This window comes from Pocillopora damicornis, chromosome 4 (genome assembly GCF_964200805.1).
Source record: "Pocillopora damicornis chromosome 4, jaPocDami1.2, whole genome shotgun sequence".
In the NCBI taxonomy this organism is placed as follows: domain Eukaryota; kingdom Metazoa; phylum Cnidaria; class Anthozoa; order Scleractinia; family Pocilloporidae; genus Pocillopora; species Pocillopora damicornis.
Window position 1 is genome coordinate 19078613 of NC_142673.1, and position 23975 is coordinate 19102587.

General features: G+C 38.0%; 4 protein-coding genes across 6 annotated transcripts; 2 read left to right on the top strand and 2 right to left on the bottom strand.

Annotated features, from left to right (window-relative positions):
• The first annotated feature begins 1185 nt into the window (after window positions 1-1185).
• Window positions 1186-6674, top strand: LOC113668165 (uncharacterized). Its single transcript, XM_027184040.2, has 6 exons — window positions 1186-1419; window positions 2857-2904; window positions 3166-3392; window positions 3832-3932; window positions 4434-4760; window positions 5549-6674. The coding sequence occupies exons 1-6, from the start codon at window positions 1326-1328 to the stop codon at window positions 5622-5624; spliced, it is 873 nt and encodes a 290-aa protein (XP_027039841.2). The 5' UTR covers window positions 1186-1325; the 3' UTR covers window positions 5625-6674.
• A 259-nt stretch (window positions 6675-6933) lies between these two features.
• LOC149047150 (uncharacterized) lies at window positions 6934-9419 on the top strand. Of its 2 annotated transcripts, none has more exons than XM_089205400.1 (5): window positions 6934-7119; window positions 8159-8332; window positions 8480-8598; window positions 8862-8970; window positions 9169-9419. In XM_089205400.1, exons 1-5 carry the CDS (start codon window positions 7000-7002, stop codon window positions 9331-9333), a joined length of 687 nt encoding a protein of 228 aa, XP_089061526.1. In that variant the 5' UTR covers window positions 6934-6999; the 3' UTR covers window positions 9334-9419. The 2 variants fall into 2 exon arrangements, with proteins under 2 accessions (XP_089061526.1, XP_089061527.1); XM_089205401.1 differs by having other exon boundaries at window positions 6953-7119; window positions 9177-9319.
• Window positions 9420-9514: 95 nt separating this feature from the next.
• Window positions 9515-12568, bottom strand: LOC113668167 (uncharacterized). Of its 2 annotated transcripts, XR_016186330.1 has the most exons (3): window positions 12042-12568; window positions 10925-11668; window positions 9515-10147 (listed from the first exon to the last, which is right to left on the bottom strand). XR_016186330.1 is itself a non-coding variant. In XM_027184041.2 (2 exons), exons 1-2 carry the CDS (start codon window positions 12376-12378, stop codon window positions 11238-11240), a joined length of 768 nt encoding a protein of 255 aa, XP_027039842.2. In that variant the 5' UTR covers window positions 12379-12568; the 3' UTR covers window positions 9515-11237. The 2 variants fall into 2 exon arrangements, 1 of the variants encoding a protein (XP_027039842.2); XM_027184041.2 differs by having other exon boundaries at window positions 9515-11668.
• Window positions 12569-13269: 701 nt separating this feature from the next.
• On the bottom strand, window positions 13270-22939 carry LOC113668168 (mitochondrial adenyl nucleotide antiporter SLC25A25). Its single transcript, XM_027184042.2, has 11 exons — window positions 22500-22939; window positions 20463-20589; window positions 19423-19510; window positions 18590-18704; window positions 18109-18217; window positions 17689-17738; window positions 17281-17433; window positions 16770-16877; window positions 16074-16241; window positions 15784-15934; window positions 13270-14772 (listed from the first exon to the last, which is right to left on the bottom strand). The coding sequence occupies exons 1-11, from the start codon at window positions 22749-22751 to the stop codon at window positions 14591-14593; spliced, it is 1503 nt and encodes a 500-aa protein (XP_027039843.1). The 5' UTR covers window positions 22752-22939; the 3' UTR covers window positions 13270-14590.
• Window positions 22940-23975: the final 1036 nt, after the last annotated feature.

Below are 23975 nucleotides of genomic sequence, written 5' to 3' on the forward strand. Positions count from 1 at the left end.
GTATAGCCCTGTATAGCTGTGTATTGCCCTGTATAGCTGTGTATAGCCCTGTATAGCTGTGTATAGCCCTGTATAGCTGTGTATTGCCCTGTACAGCTGTGTATAGCCCTGTATAGCTGTGTATAGCCCTGTATGTGTGTAGGGTATTGTATGTAAAGTATAGGACATAATATGTATTTAGGACATAATATGCGCCCATACATGACATACCTACCACTTTGAAACCGCTGAGTAAGTATGGCTCAAGATAAGGAAGTGTAAATAGAAGACAACTACAACAACGTGATCAGAAGAAAATTCGAACTTTCTTGTATACTCAAAGATTTTCCTTAAATCTTCTGCAAATAGGGCTTATCTACTAAGTTCCGAGAGTTCCAGAGATGTCCTTAGATCCGCGCCTCGTCGTAGGAAGAAAAGGGGAACGAAGAAATTTCCCGCATTCGGATACAACAGGAACAAATTACAGCAGCAACAACGATGATAGCTACAACAAAATGAGTAACTGTGAAATTCCAGTAAAAATGAATATTTTTTGTGCAGTATCAGGAGGACATGGGCTCCTGACAGAGTCAAAATTCCTCGGGCCCCCGGTCAGTCTAAGCAGTACCACCCCGGCTTATCACAGATATCTTTCTTTTTGCATCTTTCCCAAACCGCTTTTTTCAGAGCATTAAAAATCCTTTTTCAATTGTTTTTTTTTTTTTTTCGTTCTGCTTTTTTTGTGGGAGGGGAAGGGAAGGGAATGAGAGTGTATTCGTTAATTTTTTTTTCACTTTTTACCACTTAACATTGCGTGACATACGGTTCTTCTGGAACTGATTATTGACGTACACTTTCAACACACTCACAGATCGAGTTTCTATTTCGCTTTGGACGGATTTCTTTGTTGGCCACCGATGCAGTTTTAGCTAGTTATCGTGTTTACCAACAGTGATATTTCGCTTCGGGATATTTTTTGTCCTTCAAACTGTTTTGTTCTTCATTTTATGGGTCAGTTTATGCAGTACCCAGAATATCAGTGGATATCTTTATTTTTGCATCTTTCCCAAACCAGCTTTTTTCACAGTATTAAAAATTCTTTTTTTTTTCTTTTTTCGTTCTGTTCTTTCTGTGAGAGGGGGGAAGGGGCTGAGAGTGTATTCGCTAATTTGTTTAATTTTTACCGCTAAACATTGCGTGACATACGGTTCTTAGGTGATTAGTGACGTATACTGGTGCAAGTCCAAGTCAACATACCCACATATCGAGTTTCTATTTCGCGTCGGACGCATTTCGATGTTGGCCACCGATGCAGTTTTAGCTAGTTCTCGTGTTTACCAACAGTGATGTTTCGCTTCGGGATTTTTTTTGTCTTTCAAACTGCTTTGTTCTTAATTTGCGATCGGGCAGAGGCATCAGCTAACTCTACGCACTCTACGGGTGAGTAACAATGCACGCGGTTGCTTATATTGGATGTCTCAGCACATAATCACAGAAAGCTGGCTGTTTGATATCAAATACGCATGTATTCTAGTGTAAACTTACAAATCATAAGATCATTGCTATATTTTTCGCATTGCTTTAACGAGAAATCCTTTAAGTGAATCTCCTCTGCTGATTCTGTTCTTTACAATCACAAACAAAAAGGCAAATCACGCCGATCGACCTCCGCGGTTGTCTCAATAAGGAAGCGTCTGTCTTTTCAGTATGCTTTGAATGTAAGTAAGGGGCATTTCATTTCTGTCTTCCTCCCGCAGTGTCAAGTCACCATAAAGAAGTATGATTGAATTAAGCCGGAGTTTCTGGAGCATTTTTTCGGATTTGTTTGCTTTTCCATCTTGCCAAACATTGAAGTTCTATAAACCTTCGCAGAAAATTCCGCGTTGCTATGGGCAAGCCGGACTGCACTAAAATGCTTTTGAGAAAATCGCTCCACGAATTTCCTCATTCAGGTTTATCAAACTCGGTCTCAAACATGTAAGTTATTCGATTCTTAGTAGTTTACGTTCACCTACTGAATTAACTTGAATTAAAATGCGTTCATAATGCGACGGGATAACCGGCGCAGAAAGAGAAGTGTTTGTTAGTTTCTTGTCGATGGTGACCTCGGAGCCATGCAATCATTTCTTTACAAAGATATTCTGACAGATATTCCTGTAAGAGACTGCATTATATGAGCATAGTGATCAGCCGCAGAAACCTTTCCTCACAAGTGCATCAGTATTCACAGAATAAATAAATCTTGGGTAGTTGCAGGAGACCACTACCCGTACATTATAGCAATGAGCTCCTGGTAGTTGTAAGAATCCACCGATTCACTACTATCACTCGTGGTATATCGAAAAGGAGACAAATTGAAAAATGGAACAAAATCGCAAAGTTTCGTAAATGTCTACCTCTTTTAACCAGCGGAAGTGGGTTTTTCCACCAGAGAGTTACACGTAGGCAATATTGATAATGATATCCCAGATATCTATGGATACAACAAATATTTTCCATACAAGTGACAGAAAGGCGTCTTAAACCTTCGGATGATTAATAATAACCAGATTAAAAGCAGTCTTAAATTTATTTCATTATAGTTGTATATTGGGGCTGAACTTTTAGAGAATGCCACCGTTGAGACTCTATTACCTTGGAAAATCATCGAGGATAATTTTCCAAATATATGTTTCGAAAAAATGGTTTGTGTAATGCATTTTCCGCCAGTTTCTCCAGCAGCCTTCACGCAAGCTCAAATAAAACCGCTTTAAACTGACTTAGCTCGAGGAAGAGGTTTTCTTACAGGGTCTCCCAGAGAGATAAGTTGTAGGGGTAGAACTTGATTTTAGTAAAGGAATTTAAAACGTGACTGCATCATGCTCGCTTTTTCAACAGCACTTTACTCCACGGGAACAGTACTGGCAACCATGACCGCTTCAACAGGTACACAACTCTAAAATGTCTTTTTTGATTTGTTCAAATACAAAAATAAAAATTTAGTCGAAGGATTTAGATAGAAACCAACGAGTGAGATGTTTCTAGCGTAAGGCAATTGAGATAGTGGAAACCGCAAACTAAACTGTTTACAACCCCAGTCACTTTCTAACCCAAGTGAGACTGTAAGACTTATCCTAGGAGATAGATAAAATCAAAGTTAGACAGAAGTGTATTCGATTTTTCATCCATTTCCTCTCTCGGTTTCAGTTGCCTCAACTGGCATAACACCGTCTTCAACATTTTCCGCAACCACAACGTCTGCGCCACCTGTGACCAACTCAACCACAGCACAACCAACTGTGACTTACCCTACTGCGACCACAGCACCACCAACTACGACCACAGCACCACCAACTGCGACCACAGCACAACCACCATCTGGGGGAGAACAAGAGGCAGTGGTGTTATATATATCGGACATGACAGAAGCTAAGGTCAGAGAAGAATTAACTATTATAGAAAAAAAAAAGCAGAACTAAAAATATCGCACATGTTTTTGCCTTGCTATTTACTGTCTTAAAAGTAAATTTCGACTGTCGTAAAATTAAAATCAATCACAGTAATCACTTCAGCCAATCGGAACAAAAGAATTCGATGCATTCACTTCATTTCGAATAAAAGATGGCTTCTCCTGGTAAAATCATGCCTTTTAACATTTAAGAGTGCCTAGCATCTACGTTCTCCTTACAATGTCACCCCTGAATCAAACATTAAGGTCATAGGAATACAGAATATGATCATTAACTATGAAGCTTTGGAGCTTACCAGCTTGTCAGCACCTAAGAAATATATGGAGAATATGTATACTGATGTTAAGGTGTAAAGTGTTAATTTAAAGTTTACAATAGTTTTCTCGATATTGCGTTCTTATAGTTCGAAAAAAGAAGAGTTAGATTTACTGTCGCCGTGAAGAAAATTGTGGGAAACTACTGCTCCAGTACACCGCAAAAATGTGACGAATCAAGTCCAAATAGGTATGATGACGATGACATCATAACTTTTAGTTCAATTTGACATTTTAACCACGCTACATTCCAATTGCAAGATGTTAAACATCTCTGACTAGTTGGCATGTTAGAGTGTTGATCGCTGATCAGTTTGCAAAGTTGTGCTCCGAAATCTGATTTAGAACCGTTAGCAATTTGGCATAGATGAGTAGGTATGAACCTGGAAAAGTAAACACGACTTTGTACCAGCAACGACTTGGTTAGTGTATTTCTTCCATTCAAGTTGGAATTTGTCTGCAAACTCAGTGCTAAGTACATCAAGTCACAGGCGAGTTGACCAAGACCATAAACTAGTTAATTAGGGGTAGTCGTTAATAAGTTGGCTGAGGTTGTGAGTGAATTTATGCGTAAGTGCGTAAGTGAATTTATGCGTCAATTCGTAGGCGAATTGACTTCTTCTCTTGTTGATGAGTGAGAACTTTGTTACTTTTTCTTATGCTGGTTTTTGTCTTCTGATTTAACTGCCAGTTATCAAGTTTACATAGTCCCTGGATACCCGATGGAGGACCCATATAGTCCTGGAGAGCTTCTAGTGGGGTTTTTTATCTCAGTAGGAGACGGCAAATTTTTATCGAAGAATGTGTTGTATGCCATCGTCAAACAGTCTGAGAATAAAGAAACCCTCAATACCGCATTAGGATATCAAATCACTGGTGTGGCACGGCTGCATCTTGACTTCATGAAGCCAACAGAATTTGATGGGACATCGGGCAAGACAAAGCTATTATATTTTTATTTTGCTGCATTTTGCGGTGCTGTACTCTTAGCGGGGTTGTGTGTAGGCGTCACATGCTGGTAAGATATCAGATGTTATTATTATTACTTGAAGTGATGCAAAACCCTATCCTAAACATTTTCAATACTCGCAAGCATGACTATCGTTATCACTAAACAAAAAACGTGGGATCAGTCTTAAAGGAGCGCTTTTAACATGCCCTGTCCCCAAGGTAATCGTTTACCCCGGCCTGTCTCCCTGAGGCAAGCGGCCAGGCTGCTAGAAACAAAATGCAGGATTCGAACACATTTGAAAATATTTTGTTTAAAGATTAGGGTTTTCTTTGGAATCCCAAACTGCGTTGTCATCATAAATTCATTTATACTTTTCAAAAGGCAGTGGTAAATCACGGATTGTAAATGTATGGACTTGAGCAGGACAACCCCTGGCTGTGGCTCTACCCTCCTTTGCAGTCGTTCTTTCGGCTATCACCTGCGCGACGATCTTGCGAAAGATTTGCGTGACATACCGAAAAGCGTCTCCGAAGGAGACTACGAAAGCTCTCGCCTTATTGCTCTTTATCAAAAAAAATAATGATAAAATAAAAAATAAATAAATAAAAAATATATATATATTGCTCTTTATCAGCAGGGGCGTAGCTAGCCCATGGTCTTGTAGGCCCTAGAAGTCTTTTCTGCCCGCCTGACTTTTATAACAACTCTTTCAAATTTGGGAACAAAAATTTAACTTTGTTAGGATACAGGCCAACAAGTCGAAAAGTTGGCCGCGCCCGTGATCAGGATTGGAGGTTATAATGCTCAGATGTGACAATATAACTTAGCTTTGCAATCATTAATTGTTTTCCTAGGTATGGCCTTAAAAAAGAGAAAGACGATGAAGTTCGTCCTTTGACCACAAGTAACATGCAACTCGTCGACAAATGATGAGGGCCGTAAAAGACGCCATCCCGCCATAGTGTTGAGGAAATCATTATAGGCGCAGAAGTTAACTGTGTCACCAATGATTCTGGTGTACATTTGTAAATAAACTTCCCACGCTTTTTTGTATCTGTAAATAACTCGCTTTAAATGGCAGTTTTCGTAAAATGAAACTTTTTTACAGATAAATAGGAAGCAATAACTAATTTAGTCGAGTGCCACTGGCCATACGATATTTTGAGAAATCTTTTGCGCTGTGCAAAACTTATCAAAGTATAGAAAAACGCCAAAGAGGCAGTGATAAACTAAGAAGGCGCAAGAATGGCTTAGGGATGTAGGCTTCATTTTTCAAGACCTCACAGGTCATGTCTCCGCCTCTTAAAGTCAATGTTTCTTACCTTCCATGTGAAAAACTCGGTAAGTTAGATGAAGATTGCTCTGAAAACGTATTGGTACAATTTTCCTTACTTTCATAATTTTATAGTCAACATGTTAGCAAAATTATCGTTTCCTTGCGGAAATGTTCAATTTACCAAAAGTCTTTTGAACTCTCTTGGGTTTGTCTTTCATATACTTGTAGTTAAGGGAAGTCTACGTCTAAGCCTTGGTTTTCAGTGCAATTTCTTAAAATTGTATTTGTATATAAATGTTCGAATTTTTTTATGTTGACACTATTGTGTTGTACACAACCCAGTATTTGAGAATTATTTCAGTTCATGAGATTTTTTCAGTTTATAATCTCCTGTTGGAATGGTGCAAATGACCAGCCGCCCTAGTATTTGAAGAAAAGAAAGCGCATGCGTTAAACTATATCCGCCTGATCTGTCAGACTGGCTTGATACACCAATGCGACGAGATCACTCAAAAAGATTCTTTGCTTATTACTTACTGAGCTGAAAGACATCCTGAGACACTACGTTTTTCGTTTTGTTACTTTTTTTTTTCATCACAGTTTAACGAAGTCAAAGCCATGTATGTTTTATAAATCAATAATCCAGGCCGGCATAAATTTGTAGCGGTGAAAACAATTAATAATTACAATAATGATGGCAGTAACTAATCAATAGTGCTTTTAGGGCTGTGAAAAAAAGAACTCCCATGGTAGTTAAAATCCCAGGGCTCGAACCACTTCGACCCAGTGTGCTCTCTTATTTCTAATCGCTGACTCAGTGCTTAAGGGGTCGCGAATTCCCACGTAGACTCTGTGACCCCCTTCCGCAGTATGATTTTATTGTGTCAGCGGTCGTCCCACTTTAGTAATAACTAACTAAGGGGAGCTCAACTTGGGGACTAGGGTTGAATCAGCTGTTAATTATAACCAGCGGCAAGAATCCCGCGCTACGTCCCTATCAGGGCTCATGGGCCTTTCCTTGCTAACGAGATGTCATCCGAATTTTTTGCAACGCGGGCTACTAGCCTTAGCTGTAATCCAAATAGTTCTGGCAAACAATCTACGCTAGTTAAGAAGGAAATCGAGTTTCTTCATGCAAACCTCTGCGAGGTACGCGTTGATAGTGACTACGGTTACGGGTTTTTAGATGGGACAGAGGAACGGAAGGAAGATCTCATTGATCAATTCACCACATTGAATTCTACATGTTTTGTGCGCTCCACAACAGAGGTCAAGGAAAGGTCGCGGAGATCATCCGAAAATAGTATTTTCAATCTTCTTTACTTTTTCTTTTGAGCATTTTAGGTTTGCAATTTTCGGGAATAGGAAAACGATTGCGCAAAACAGAGGACGAATACAGTCAAGGAAGGCCATGCCAGGGTTTTCATGTTTATATTACAAAACAACTTGACCTTTCGCTGCCTTTTGTTTGTTAAGGGCGGAAATATGCTAGTCATTTATGGAGCCCAGATGCGACGTCCATATCTTAATGAAGAAATGAAAGCGAAATATTATGTCGCAACAGTTCAATAAAATTTAGCCATCAAGTGGCCAGGATTTTAATTTCGGTAATTATCCGAAGGCATTTACAGCATCCGTTCCACACGTGCGTTGACAGACTATTGCACAACTTTCACCGGTGAGAAAATGAGTACGAAGAAATGCTAAATCATCGTCATAAAAGTCAACAATCATTCACAGTTGTCAAGATTTAGCGACTATTTAATAAAGCGTTTTTCGTAGTCTAAAAATGATCATATTTTTCTTTAACCTCGGCCCGAAAGGTTTTTAACAGTTTACACGGGTTTGGAAGAAAAGACAAGGCGCTGTGAAAAACATGCGCGTGTGGACCAGATCTGTTTTGTTTGCACTCTTTTTTCTTTTTTTTTGAAAAACAAAGAAAGCAGCCCAAAATTATGAAAGCTTGAGTCTCCAGAAATCTTTAATTTAATTTAATTTCTGACTTGCTAGCCACTCTTCCTCCTGGCACTTTATCTGCAAAAGAAACACAGAAAATTAAAGAGGAGATCCCTAGTTTTGTAGATGGATGGTTAACTGATACGGTGAGCAGTACTGTATTCCAGTAACTATTCGAAAGATTAATTTTGTATATCTTCAGTTGTTAAATTCGTTGTGCTTCTCTTTGCAGATCGTTGATGCTACACTGTGGAAACTAACAAAAATCTTTGCTGCTGACAGTACCCTTTGTCAGTTGGTGAAACATGGGGCAAGTACCCGTAGATTGTGGATGGGCGAGAGGTTCCATGGAATTGAAAAAATTGTTATTCCAATGAATATCACTAGACATCACTGGACATTACTGGTAAGTCGATGATGCTATTCATACTGTACATTTTTTTTAAAAAAATAGTCATCTCTAAAAATTTGTATTATATTCTTTAGATAAATTGAACATTGTACACATGACTCAGGACTTCGTTTTGACGACATAAAATAAATGTGTTCAAAGATTTTAGATAACAAGGAATCTATCCGTGTCTACATTGATCCTATTCATGGAAACAAACATCCAAATGAAATAACAGCAGCTTCCAATCCCAGCCTGTACAGACTTATAAATAACATAAGGTGAGTTTCTGTATTCCCAGCAAGACCCTTTGTTTCATTGTTGTGAGAGTTATTAATGGCCATTGTACTGGCCATATTGTTTTTATGATTTTTCAGCTATATATATATGAGTAATTTAGTGACTTCATGTAACATAAACTTAACAAAACCTAACTTAATTGATTCCATCAATCGCCAGGAATTAATATTGAGACAATGTTCATAACTCATTTTTGTAGCTATATCCAGTAGCATTTATGAAAATGGTTGCAATCTTTCTGTAGTGAGGCTGCTGACATCAAAACAGGCTGGAAAAGTAAAGAGTGGGCATGCCTCGAGCCACCCCATTTTCAGCAAACTGATGGATTCAACTGTGGAGTACTTATTTGTAAGGTAATCTTTAGAGTGGTATAAAGAATTAGATAAGTGAGCTCATAGGTACCAATTCCATCAATATCTTTGACATTAAACAGTCAAAACAATATGATGTCATTCCATAGCAGGTTTTAAAGAAACATAATCAGAATATTTACATTTTTACATCAACCAATCTTACATCATATATAATATAACTGCAAGATCTATTGTTAGTTTGCCAGGAACTTGTGTGATAACAGACCAATCACAAAGGTCAATGTTTCTATTGAGAGAATGAAGCTTCTATCCAACCTGTTTGGCAGCTGTTACGATGACATTTTGAGGTACAATAATTATGCCTTTCTTATCATTACAATCACCACTGTGTATTGTGTTTAATCCCAAAAAACAAATTGACAATTAAGTAATTATTTTGAACTTTTACTTCACTTTTTGGCAGAGGAAGGATGTTGTTGTTTGCAAGGTGTGTCAGATGGATGACAATGAAGACTGGCTTGGCTGCGATAGATGTGGACATTTCTTCCATGCTAGTTATTTAGGAGTGAACTTTGCCACAGCATTGCAAAATCCTTTCTTTTATTGTCCATGATCATACACTTAAAATACACACAAATAGCAACCTATCTGGGAGTCTTCTTTTCATTTTTAAAGTATGTGATGGAGTTGTGGCTCAGCTTGTTGAAATTTACATTCAAGGGAAAAAAATTGTGAGAAAGTGTATTTTCTAAAGCAAGCTATATAATTTAAATAATTTTTTCCCAAAGAATATGCAGTAAAAGGGCCCACGAGGTGTACTGTTAAGAGACCAATCATTTAAGTCAGTTAAAATTTGACTGACTGAATGTGATCAGTAATACTTCTTTGTTATAGTCACAGCAAATGTTCCTTGATTTAGGCACTCATTTGCTGAGAAACTGATGAAATAGATATGTCATGTTCATTAAACATCTTTTTGGACAAAAACCATGGAACCAATATTTTCAGAAACTGTAATTGTAAAGAAAACAAGAAAGAACCAAAAGGCACACAAACAAGCAAAAGATAAAATACTAAACAAGAACTTAATGAAGAGAAAATTGAAGACACACTTCCAGAAGCTGGTGATAAAATGCCCTTTTTTACCCTGTACGTTCCAATCTGATTGATAAACCATTTACCAACCATTTACAAGACTAATGGCTGAAGTATTAACCTGTGAAAAATAGTATGGAATTAGAGTTGACGATAAAATTTAGAAGGTCCGGTTCTAAATAATTCATATCCTTGTACTGTATGTTCGGGTATAACACGTTTGTCACTGGTTTGTGTATAAACACTTTCTTTCCTAATTTGAAAAGCAATTCCCAGTATCTAAGAGTTATTTGGTAGGGGACAGGGGGATGGGAACCCATGAGAATAGGGGATGGAGGTGTACTGGAGGCAAGAGGGGTAGGAACTGGGTAAAATTTTTAGCAAAATTGCATAAACTTTTGCAATGAAAATAAAACAGAGGCAAGAGCCATTTAATAAGGGTATGGGAATCAGGATATTCAGACCCCTCTGTCCAACTCCCTCCTCCCTGCAGTAATTTTAAATCCAAGTTTTCCCAGCTCATGCGAACACACTTGAGTCCCCCCTTCACCAACTCAAACTATTATTGTGAAGGACCTGCTCTTCACCATGACTAATTATTAATATGAAACCACTACATTTCCTTCTGCAATAAGCCAAGAATACCTTACTGGCCAGCTTCTAAAAGCTGCATATTTTTTACGATAATAATGCTTACTCGTTCTTAATTTTAACTGATGTCAACTACTAAGTTTTCAATGGGCCAGTAGACTGTTAAACAGACGAACCTATTCCTGATCTTAACGGCAAATTATATATGGCCACCTTGGAAGCTCAGCTTTTTTACTGTATTAAAAATTATACACGGAAAAGTTCTGCAGTTTTCTAATAAAGCATTCCTTTTTACCGATGTACTTACCTCCTATTTGAATATGCCATTCACTTCGCCTTTTCTTAACGTAAATTCTAACAAAATCCTGCAAGGTTTCAACTCCGGAACCCAACTGATTAGAGTAGAGTAATCAATTGTGATACCGCTGGTTGACTGCAGGCATATCCTTGTCTATTATTACTAAAGTGAGACGACCGCTGACACGGTAAAATCATACTGCGGAAGGGGGTCACAGAGTCTACGTGGGAATTCGCGACCCGTGCTTAAGCAGCTTATTGTGCCTATATTAAGAATAGGAAGTAAGTGAAAGAATGGTTGATTGTTTCCTACAGGGTGTTCATCACTTTCCTGAACCTCCTAAATGTTTTTTCATGAAGTCAATCATTCGACCAATCGACAGCTCAGCTATGGATTCGTTATAATTTCTGCTGTGCGGATTGGTGAAAGCGTGACCAGCTTCGTATTCATAGAATTCGTAATTCACGTCTCCGGCGTCCAGTTGTTGCCTGAGCTTGGTATATTCTGTAATGTTAGCTGTGTTGGATCGGTCTAATTTGCCAAAGTGACACTGCACCGGTATTTTAATGGTAGACATGTTTGCGAGCCGAGGATTAGGAATGCCATAAAACGGTGCAGCGGCAGAGATTTCTGGCACAAGAGCTGCGGCGGCGAGTGATAAGGCACCTCCCATGCAGAAGCCAGTAACACCAACTTTCCTGCAACCTTGTTTTAGAAGGTACTGTGCCGCACCTTTAATATCCTGGATGGCACCTGTGAAATGAATAACAACTGAATATCAACGCTCGACCAAAACTGCAAACCCCATTCCCCTCTCAATGTCGAGTTAGATAATGTCAAGTTGTCAAATTTTTCGCTACTCACATTGACAAAGAAGACAAAACGGCTGAGACAACTCCTTTGAATGTCACGCGTGAATCTCGCGAGTAATTTACGCAGCTGAGCTGAGCGACTATGCCTGAATATTTTACGTTTCACGTTTGATCAGTTTCGAAACCAATGGTCAGTCACGAGCATACATATGAAGGAAATGATATGCCACACTAGTAAATCGTCGTCTTCTAATCCGAGATAAATAGACGACCGCTCTAGTGCAAATATGGGTGCTCGTTGTGAATTAACTTACCCGCGTAATCCAAGTTGGTAACAAGATGGATCGCTTCCGTGCTGTTCTCAGCCACTATTCCCCGGTATAAATCAGGTACCATTGTCGTCATACTTCCCAAACCGGCTATATCTAACGCTTGTTGTTTTATCTGCTCGTTCATGCCCCACCATTCTTGGATGACAACAAGACATTTGTCTGGGTCTCGCATTGCTCCGTTCAGTGATCCGGGGCAATCACCGACAGGATTCAGCGAAGTAAAATTTACGGGTTCTTTCTGTACGTATGTGGAGTCGAACCTCATGTGCAGGTTTATCAAGACTGTTAGAAACCCTGGGAGTTCTTCCAGGAGTAACATGTTCGCCGTCACTTGCTGTTGTCTTCGAAAAGGTTGATAATCAAGCGATTATGTAACTAATCCTTGCTGCCAAGTGACTCAGCAAGTTTGTTCTAGTCACGCTTGATATACTGCGAGTTGAAGGCCCCGGAGCGCTCATATATGCTTATTTATGTGCTTAGTAATCAGCGAATATTGAATCACTTTGTCACGCAATACTAGACGCTTTATCAACATGTGAATAAACAAACATTCGTCAGATTAAGGCATTCCTGTATCTCCTTGGGTCGTATTAAAGAGATATACTTAACCATCGAATTCATGACAGTCACGCATAAACCTCACCTGCTTCTGAGTCACTGGGGCAAATCTGAGGACTGGTTTATCTTTTACATCCTTATATCAGTATGCTCATTCCGTCCTCTTCTCATAACTCATGGTACTGACAGGGATAATTGGTTCAACAATCAAGAGTTTCTTTGGGTTGGTGATCGTTTCCTATATTCTCACGAACTTACTATTTAAGAGGTGATACTTTAAGGAGAAATAGAAAGCTCATCACTCTTGAGGGTTAAAGCGTTAATAAGGAAGGAGAGACGAGAAGAGGAATATACAATGAAGAAAATAAAACGATAAGAATATGGAACAAGAAATTACATGGATTGCAACAGCGATGCAAACAGTTGCAAACGATGTTCTATTTTGCTCGAGGTTAGCCTTCATTTTAGTTCAAATGGGGCGGGCGTTTGATCCTTCAACCTTCTGACATCGGTAAAGACACCTAAAGATCATTCATGGCTGTAACACTACGTACCTACGCTTACAATTGACGTAACCACTAAATTACTCCTTTGTTAAAACTAAGTAATTCCCTTCAGAACCCTCCCGCAAAACACGATGGCTACAAAAATGTTTAACAGCTCGTATAAATATTCTATCCATTTTAATAATAAAGACCTTTCTCGCAAATCACTTAAACGAGAGAATACAGCCGTGTGTGTCAGTGTATTACGATAACATTTTTATCATAAGGTAAATGGCGATCGTAATATACCTTCATCTTAAGATGCGATTATTTAAAAGCAGCAAGGATAAAAGTGATTTCCTAAATTGAACAAGCAGTTTGTAGATAATTTTGTTAATATTTGTAAACTTAAAATTTCTAGCAGAAAGTTAAAAAATCATGGAACCAGTGTGGTCTGGAGCAGACAAGCCAGAGAGAATAAGAAGGGATGAGAAAGGAAAGAAAGAAGGAAAGCATATAAAAAGAGAAAACAGGATAAAAATGGAGAGAAAAGATTAACCCTTTAACTCTCAGAAGTGATTAACATAAAACTTCTCCCTACAATACCATACATTATTCAGCAAACAGGTAATGAGAATATTCAAACTTATCAGGTAGAAGCTGCTATCTTGATCTAGCACCAAGTTCTCATAACTAATTTACAAGGAAATGTGTAGCAGCTACAGAGGAGAATTGACAATCATATCTTGGGAGTTAAAGGGTTAAGCAGATTTTAAATCATATGGAGAGATTAGACGCCATTTCCAGGCAACTTCTGAATTTCATGCATCTGGTAAAATTTTAAAGTTAAAAACTAACGATCAAAGGAAAGGTCGAGAAATTATTTCTCAGCAAGACTCCCTAGCAACAGATCAGATAAAAGTTTATCTTAAGGGACAAAAAGCCTAAACAAAAAAATATATATTTACAAAGCACGATCTTGCATAATATTTTACTCCCATGGAAAATTTATATGCGATGAATTTACATACGATATTATCAGCCAATCAGCAAGTGACATTCCTACGCTCTCCACATGACAGTGATACGTCATCCAGTCCCCTAGCTTTTAGAGCGCTCAGATTGGGTTAGTAAAAGACGTCACAGTAATTCGTAACCTTCTCGGGTTACCCTTAGGTTATCCTCGTCAAAAATAAAAAAAAAATAACCACAACAAAATGTTGACTCCAGCTTTAAAATTGCTGTCCATGACGGAATGTCTTAAAACATGAGAATTCATAAAAACAAAATTAAAGTTCGTGCAATTATATCAAATCGAATAGACCATATTAATGTTGCTAGACTTCCTACGCTATCACAGGCAGGAAAACCGCCTATATTTTCAAGCTTTTTCTCTCTGTCGTGTATTCTTCTCTTTTACTCTTATATCGCGTTTACATTATGCTCTCATTCGATATACATTTGCCCCAAATCAGACCATCGAGTATTCTATCTAACGCCAAGGTTCATTCTCAAGTGTTCGTACACAACGTAACTTATACTGACTGCAGGCGCAACTTTCATAAAGTTAGGAGCCAGTCCCCTATAAAGTCCACGTGGTCCGTCTTCTTTTATTATGTTTTTAATTACTGAAACCATTGTATCTCCCCTGCCCGCAGTGCGGGAGCGCGCTGGAAAGAAAAGACGTTTCATATAAATGTTACAAAAAAAGAATGATTTAAAATTATCTGGCTAAATATGTCATTGGTGATGTCTGTAACGAAACCGCATGGGATAGCTAGCGGGGTTTATCTCGGTTTGTGTTATGAAGCAACAGGGAGTAGTACCGCTCTACCTGGATGGTACTCTGGTCCATCGCTGGTTACTCAGCAAATCCTCAAGTTTCCCTGACAGCTCACGGTACCGATGCATACTACTGGGATGACGCACTAGTAGAGGAGAATGCCAAGAAAATGACCCCCGCCAAGGTTCCAGCCCAAGGCCCAGTTGTATAAAGGACGGATTACGCTATCCAACCGGTAAATCGCTATTTAGCGGATAAGTGATGGCAAAACGTACTGCACTATCCACCGGATAAAGATTTACATAGTGGATAGCGTTATCCAACCTTCAAACAGCCGTGGCCTAAACTTAAGCGCATAGCCCAAAAGGCCACCGTTCTAATAGGCGCTGCGGCACGAGTGGCGAAGCCTGTGATGTCTAACATTTTCGTGGTTGACCCCTCTCGTAGCCATCGCCACTCGTACCGCAGCGCAAACGAGACCTTGCTTTCAGGCTACACCTCATCCAAATGAGAACAGCGGTCAAACGTCGGGCATGCGCGAGGAAATCAAATCTGGCCGTTAGCACGCCAATTTCTTACGCAAAGTTTGAAACTAAAACAAGCAAATGACAATTGAAACATTTATGGAAATCTTTACAAGGAAACACAGAGACGAAAAGGAGTACTTGAGACTTTGAACAGAAAGTATATTCAAGTAGGGATATCCTATTGATTTGGCATTTTATTTTGAGTTCCTCGTAAGGAGAGACAATTTAGCATTAACAACCTAAAAGCACGTCACCAATTAATCACAACATTCACACATGCGCAGACGTTTGGCCACTTCTCTCTGCCCTCTCTCTACCATCAACCCCCATCATTGTTTTTAAGTACATTGCAACAGCACGTAGCTTCATACCTTGCGCTTGTAATTTGGTCCTCACTAATGACAACGGATAACTAGCTAACTGACCACACGTGCTGGACGCTGTACCACACGCTAACAATAAAAACACCCCTGGGTCGGCTGACTGGTTTTTGTGGTAGTTAAGGTAAAAGTTTTTGAGTGTCTGAAAAAAAAGGCAATGATGATAAAAGGATAATTCAACTGTTTCAACTCAGAAAAATGAACGCGCTAATGTAGCGCGGGTTTAAAGTGTAACTGAACACATAGGAGGCAATGAACCAAGAAGGAAAATTAAGATTAACCTCGTATACAGCAAGATCTATTCCAGCATAGGGAATGATTCCTAAAAGACTCGGGAACAGCCCTCGATAAAAACTCCTGATTCCTTCAGTAGTAAAGATGACATATGCCGCATCGACAAGACCCTTGTACTGTCCTGTCTTGCGAAGCGCCAGTCTTGTTTTCAACACCTATAAACCAATAAGGGCATTGATAAGAACATTACACCTACACGTGGCCGCCTTCTCATGAAACGTAAGAAATAAGGAGTTGGTCAGCAAAATAGCCACAATGAACAATACCTCCAATTGTTTGTTCTTTTTACTTTTTTTCTGAATGAAAAGACAAACGCTGGGATATTTGAGGTGGCTCCATGTTTGGCACTATTTGCACTAATTTCTTGGAATTGCGTTTCAAATGTAAACTAGGCATGCACTGCTTTTCGTGTGACTCTACTCTGTGATAAGTTAAAAACTAAACTTTATTTAATCTAAGCTCTCGTTGATCCCTAAAAAGCGTCAAAAAGAAAGGCTAGAGGATTACTTAAGAGCAACATTTTTTCCAATGGCTCATTTTCTTAACCTTTCTATTCTCAGGCTCCTGGCTTTTTCTTTGACAACTTCTCGTCATTTATTAACAAATTTTAAGATAGATTTTCATAATTTATTTTTACAACTATTTCAAGAAGTTTCATTCCTTGATCGCGCTGGTTTAAGTACCTCCAGTGGGTATATACTTGTCTGTGAAGCTACTCCAGCCATTGAACCTGCCATAAGTCTTTCTCTGACCCCCAGCTGCTTTTCATCTGCACCCAACAGCTTCTTTGCCTGAAGAACAAACAATCCCAGCGTGAACTACATATTGTACCAAATGACAGAACATGAACGATTTTAGAAGGTTTTTTAAGCCTAAAAACTGCCAGAAAAATTATGGCAGATAAAGATCCTTTGGTAGGTCTTAGGAAAGACCTAAAGATTCTTTTAAACCCTAGGATCAGTATGAATACTCTCCCTACTGTTCTCTATACATTTCTTATGGTACGGACAAGGAGAATTTGTTCAACAATCACAAGCTTCTCTCATGGTTGATCATTTCCCTTATTCTCATGGCCTTTATGTTTGATTCAACAGTGATACTGAAGGGAGAAATACAATGCCAATCACTCTTAGGTGTTAAAGGGTTAACACAAAACTTTCAATGTTCTGGTGTCTCTTATTAACTGAAACATACCCTTTCATAAGCAAAGAATTTTATGGCTGATTCTGGTGCAATTTTGACCACATTAGCACCATTTCCTCTCCAAAGTGATTTGATTCCACCTTCCTTGATCATCATGGAAAAACCAGAAGAAATTCCTATTCTATTTTGGCTTGATGCTTGTACCTGGAATAAAACAAAATTTTCCCACTTTAATAATCTGTCTGCAACCATTTGACTTATTGTTATTGTGAAAAACAAGAAAGCACAAAGCATTCATTAATTGTTCCTTCCCTCCCAATCTAGTCAAACACCTTACTTAGATAGTCAGTAAGGTTAGTAAGCAGACTGTTATTATTTCTGCTGGCCAGCACTCCCTGATAAAAATGTAGTCATGTGTATCACCTGTACATGATGACCCCTTCAATTTTAGATACTTGCCTGTAATAAAACTTTTAATCTGTCCAAAGGAGCAGTTGATGTCCTTGACACTGGAATGAAACAAATTTAAAAGGGTTAGCACTAAGCTTGTTGTAATCTGAAAAGCATCCTTGCAAAAAAAAAAATTGTAATAAATTAAAAAAAACAAAAACAACTTTGGGCTAGCTGGATTGGAGATAACTGCAAGCTAACCAGGGTGCATTTAAAGGAGTTGACCCTTACATCACTACCCAGATTCTCCATTCTGTTCTCCATACATCTCTCATAGTTCTGATGAGGAGAATTTATTGAGCAATCAAGAGCTTCTTTAGTTTCCCATCATTACTTTTATTTGTACCATCTTAGATGTTTAATTCAATATTTTCAACTCAAATTCCTTGACTGAAAGGCATGATCTAGACAAGCCCTAGTTACACTAACCAACTCCTGCTCCACCCCCTGCCACCAGCTGTCTCCACCACATTCCTGACACTTTTTCTTCCTCAGTGAATTCATCTGGTACAGTCATATCCTCCCCAATATCAATAACCTGAGGACATCAAAGATAAATGATACATATTGAAAAAACTAACAAAGACGATTAATATCTAAAACAGAAAAGCCACAGAATATAAGTATTCAGGGGAATCTAACACAAATATTGAAAAAATTCAAATGAAGATGCTTTATTTGGTTTGATAAAAGGTGTTGAAACACAAATTAACTGCAGGGTCTACAAACCAAAACCATTATAACCTGGTCACTCACAGAACTGATCAACATTTTTCTTTCAACAAAATTAACACATTTTTACAGAGACCAGTGAAGTATAGGTCTGGAGCAAGCATCAAAATTCATAGCAGGCAGATGCTGGGAGAGATCATAAAAAGATCATGAAAATGAAAAGGTCAAAGTCACTTACATTAGAATGTCTCCAGAACTGAATGATGTCATGCATACTATGGCCGCTGGGATTCAACAGGTGATATTCTCTCCATTCTTTCCAGTTAACTTTAAGGGTTTTGTCCTTGTCCATGCTGACAATTTTAAAAGGTAAAGTGTTTCTACAGTACATTAATAAAAACTATACACTACAGCTTGATCTTCCAGGTGAGGGTAGCCTTAAAGAGGATTTTTTTAAATGACACATGACTGTAATGATGAATTTTAAGAGAGTCCAAATGTCTCTCACAGCATCTGTCAACAAAAATTTTGTTCAGCTCTACCCTCATCCAGACAACAAGGGTTTCAGTAAAAGCTGGTTACTGGCAGTTTACCCCTGCTTATATAAGACCACTTATTGTTGCCTGTTTAGCCTGCCAGACAGCTCTTGTGTTTTAGTTTCACCTTTTGGCACATTCTCTGTACCCATTCTCTGGGTACAGTTACCTATTACACCATTGGAAGCAGCTTATGGAATAAAGTATTGAGACCCCTGGACCAATTACAAGCCATGACTGGATGTTACTCAAGACATTTGCCTCCTACAACAGAATTGCATCTCTGAAGTTTTAAAAGTTGGGGTAATTTTTGTATTTCACTAGTTTGAAAAAAGTTTAGGCAGTTTTGATACCATGAATGTCAATATTTTTCATAATAATATCACAGAGTATCTGTATTATTCAACCTTTCTTCACTTGAAACTATCTGTGCATCTTTTGAGCCAAAAATAAAAAAGAAACTGGACAGGGGGGTATTTATATTTTCTATGAGATTAGTGACTAAAATAAATAATGCTGTTGATAAATATTTTACCTTTTCAATAACAAATCCACTTCCTGGTCTGTTACCTTGACATCCACAGCCTCAAAAGCTTTCTTAAGTTCTGTTTTATCCACACATCCTGACCAGCAGACAATAAGTCCAATGACACCTTTGCCTTTACATAAATACCTCTTACTAACCCAGTTCAAGGTCTCTACTTTAAGTTACAGAGCAAGTTTTTCCCAAGACGATTTATAGCCCAGGGTGAAGTGAAACAAGGTCCTGTAACTTACAGTATAGACCAAGAAAACAAGGTTAGTCAGATATTTATCACATCGCTGGATTCAAATAGAGGGGGAGGATTTAAATTAAATGAAACCCCTGAATTTAGCAGGCTGTATAGTGAAATATAGCCTGCTAAATTGACTGAGATATATAATGAACATTACCTTGCCTTTGCACTTAATATATGGGAGTTGCATCACAGTTAATGCATCTTGAAAAATTTCCCCTCAAATCAGGCTTTTCATTAAGAAATGTTGCAGCAGGGAAAAAGTGTTAACTTATAGGAGAATATTCCCTGTGTCTGAATTAAAAAAATAATTCAGGCCATTGGAATTTAGTTGGAAATTTGCCATAATAGAATTCTCTGATGTTCCACGTCAAAAAAGCACATTGCTAAATGCAAATGTCTCAAGTTCATTAACTACAGCCCATGTTAATCCTTAGCTACTCTGTTCCTTATTTGTTTCTTCCTTTAGTCGAAAATGACACTAAAAACATTTTCTTGAAGTTTCCTTCAGTCTGTAGAAGAACAGTATTATTCTCAAGTACCCTAATAAGGCCAAACTATATTGTGATGTAGCTCCCAAAATTATACATCAATACTGAAGAGAAAATCAGATTTCTTAATTTTTTTCTCTTGCACCAGAAATTTTAGTAAAAAGATAAAATGTAGAGACTGAAGGAATCATATTGACCCATTTTAGAGACAAACCATTCATTTGTAATACAAAAAGGTCTCTTTCCCTAGGATTTCTAATCTCTTTTAGACTCCTAAAATTAACAATTAATTTATAGATATTGGTTACCACTGCCATCTTGATCAATAGACTGGAAAACTATCCACAATTTTTTCTGATGGTCAGTCACATATTTGACAAACTCCTCAAATGACATCTGCCCATCAAGGTTCTGATCACCAAGGTTCATAATTTGCTGAAATGGACATCACAAAACATGCTGTAAGCCTTATTCTCTAAAAGCCAAGAAACACATTAAAGACTAAAGAATAAAGAAAGGAAAGTAAATTGTATTTGCTGGAAAAGTATTTTAGATTGGTGTAACTACCAGTAAATTGAAAAAAGATAGGATCAACATTTTAATTCAGTCTCTTTTTTGGTCTGTACAATCTAGTTTTCATACAAGATAAATGTCCACAACACCCCAACCTTTCCAGAGCATCTGAGTGGGATAAGCTTTGATCAATCATTTTGGAGATCATTATGATAATCTATATTAGCAAAGAGGACAAATATAATTATAGCAATCACAAGAACAAGTGACTCCACTGGATTTCAATACTAGATTAGCTGTCAAGTGGTCTGTATAGCTCCCTAAGTTTTTTCAAATACCTTCTCCCAATTCTTATTTAACTATGTAGTCATTACAATTTGTTTTTTTCCTATGATTTTTTCCTTGTAATTTTCTGCCAAATTGTAGGCAACACATATGAAAAGATGATAATGCTGACCACAAAAGTTTAAAAAAAAAAACAGTCCACAGGGGCTCTGTTATTTAGTAGCAGCAAAATTTGCTGATATAAGTTGATGATAGTAACAAGATTCCAGCCCTATTTTACAAGTTTGAGAGAAACTCTCATCAGATAATGGGAGTGAAGGAGAATTTATTAAATGGAGAATAAACAGTACCAGAAAAAGAGTGGGCAACAGATTAAATTGCTCAATGGTTTGGTTATGAACTTCAAGATTTAATTTCAATCACTTTCAAACCTTCATTGTTTGCTTGCATGCTTCTAACATTTTTCTGCATTGTTAATTAATTAATTTTGTCTCTAATAAAGAGGAGACAAGGGAAAAAACCTAAACCATATGTTTTTGGATAGCATGAATCCTTGCCATATAAAACCACAAACCACTAAATTCAATAGTTGAGAACTTTCACATTCACCTATAATCTCCATTTAACTATAAATTATGACAATTGATAGAATTGGAAATGTGTCTAAAATATCAAAAAGAATCCTAACATTCTTGACACTACAATTACCCGCACATATACTCAGAAAAAAAATCGTTGCAGGTATACAGGAAAATTCAAAATATGTACAAAGAAGAAGTAAATTTGCATAATTTCTGACAAATAGGTATGTCATAAAATTGTAAGTCTGCGGCAGAATTTACTCCCACAAGCTTAAATTGTATTTATAGGAAACATTTAGGACAGTGTAAAACAATCTACAAGAATAAAACATACAGTTCAGAGATGTTTTCCTTCGTTGATTGTGTACATAACACGAGTGTAAATTTTCCTTCATGTTAAATGAAGTGAAATGTACAAACATGTTAAATAAGGAAATTTCCATTTGCAACTCTATTTGAATTAAAGTGCAGGGAATCATACAAAATCAATAATAGCTACGCCTTTTTTGGAAAATTAAGGTAAAGGCTAATTTACTTGAATTCAAGCGTGAAATAGTCAAGGATCGTACAGATTTATTTCTACCGGTGAGGTAAATTTTCGGGCTGTTCGATAGTACCCAAAAATCGACACTAATCAATCAAAAACGAAACATTGTACATTCTGTACGAAATTAAAGGGCAAACTTCTTAATTATCACATTTTTTACCGCACACCATGATTTCAACTGGGCACAAAATTATTCAAATTGAGCGAAGCAATTTACATCCCAAACGAACCAACTTAAAACCAATATTTAGTGTGCGCAAATACACAGATTGCATTTATGACCGGTGAAATTCGTATCTACTCCTTAAGGCGACAAAAAAGGAAGATGAAATAAAAACAGAAATGTTTCAAAGTTATTCTAGACAAAATATTCTTTGGCGTCAATTTTGCTGGCTGTTTTTATTATAATTTGTACACACCTGAGCTTGGCCGGCCTTGTATCTTGAACCATGCAGATTTTTCAGTCCTTCCGCAAGTTCATTTAGATCAATCCTTCCATCATTGTTCTTGTCGAGCTTCTTAAACAAATCCTCCACTTCTTCGTGATCCATTTGATAGCTTTTGTCGTGATTGTTATCTAATCCACCCCCATTCAAATCCATGTTTACAACTTCGAAACCATGATGGTGGTGGCTGTGAAGCTCGGGCTCCGTGGCCAGGCCTTGACACATCTTAATTTGATCAAGAAATCTGAGCAGATACTTACAGACTTTCCATTTCGCAATTAAAAGTCACGAAGAAAAGCTTTTAACTGCCTTTAACTAGGCAAAGTATATCGTGCTTAAAATAATCCAAAACGGGGAGGACATACAAAGATTTCATATGGATGATGAGAAGGGAAGCGGTAAGTACTTTAAGTACCGTCATTATTGTATATCGTCTTTAGACTCTCTCAGGAGCCCACTATGGGTAACGGGTTCATGACTCTCTCTTAATTCTATATCGCTCTTATGGTTTATACCACGTCATTGAACCAGTGAGAAAAGTCAGCGACAATCGGAGAATTAGTGGTGGATCCAGACCTTGAGCTAAGGGAGGGGGGGAGGGCGGTTTTTTGTCGCTTGCCTTTTACCGGCTTTTCTTCCTTCTGTGATTCTTTTTTTTTTTTTTTTCCTTTTAATAAAGGGGGTAAGTTTCTAAAGAAACTGTGGTGCTACGTCGGTGGAAGAGTATAGCAGTAATTTAGTGTTAACAACTGAGTTGAAAACGTATGGCCACCTTAAAGAATTAAAAAGGCTGACGTTTCGAACGTTAGCCCTTCCTCAGAGCGATTGACGAAGGGCTAACGCTCGAAACGCCAGCCCTTTAACTCTTTATGGTGACCAATTTACGTTTTCAACTCAGTTGTTAACACTAAATTACCTGCTTTTTCTTATTACCCAAAATATGCGGGGGGGGGGGCCCTCCCCTAGATCCGCCACTGAGATTGCTTGGGAAGTGGAAATCAGTAGTCTCCTTTGCAGCTTGCAGCTATTATTTGGATGTCACCAGGAGCCCATAACTGGTTTACTAGTGTGAAGTTTATATGAAATAATTCATATTTGTACTGCGGTTGTAGATGAAAGTGAAATGTGATCATCGCAGTAAATTTTCCAATTTAAGCAATTGGAAAGAAGAAGCCTGAAAAAAATCAGGGCTTCAACGGGATTCGAACCCGTGACCTCCGCGATACCGGTGCGATGCTCTACCAACTGAGCTATGAAGCCACACATTGGGAGCGAGGTCAATTTATTGAATTCATATCTTCCCGTGCAGTGAAATGATGTGAAGTTTATATGAAATAATTCATATTTGTACTGCGGTTGTAGATGAAAGTGAAATGTGATCATCGCAGTAAATTTTCCAATTTAAGCAATTGGAAAGAAGAAGCCTGAAAAAAAATCAGGGCTTCAACG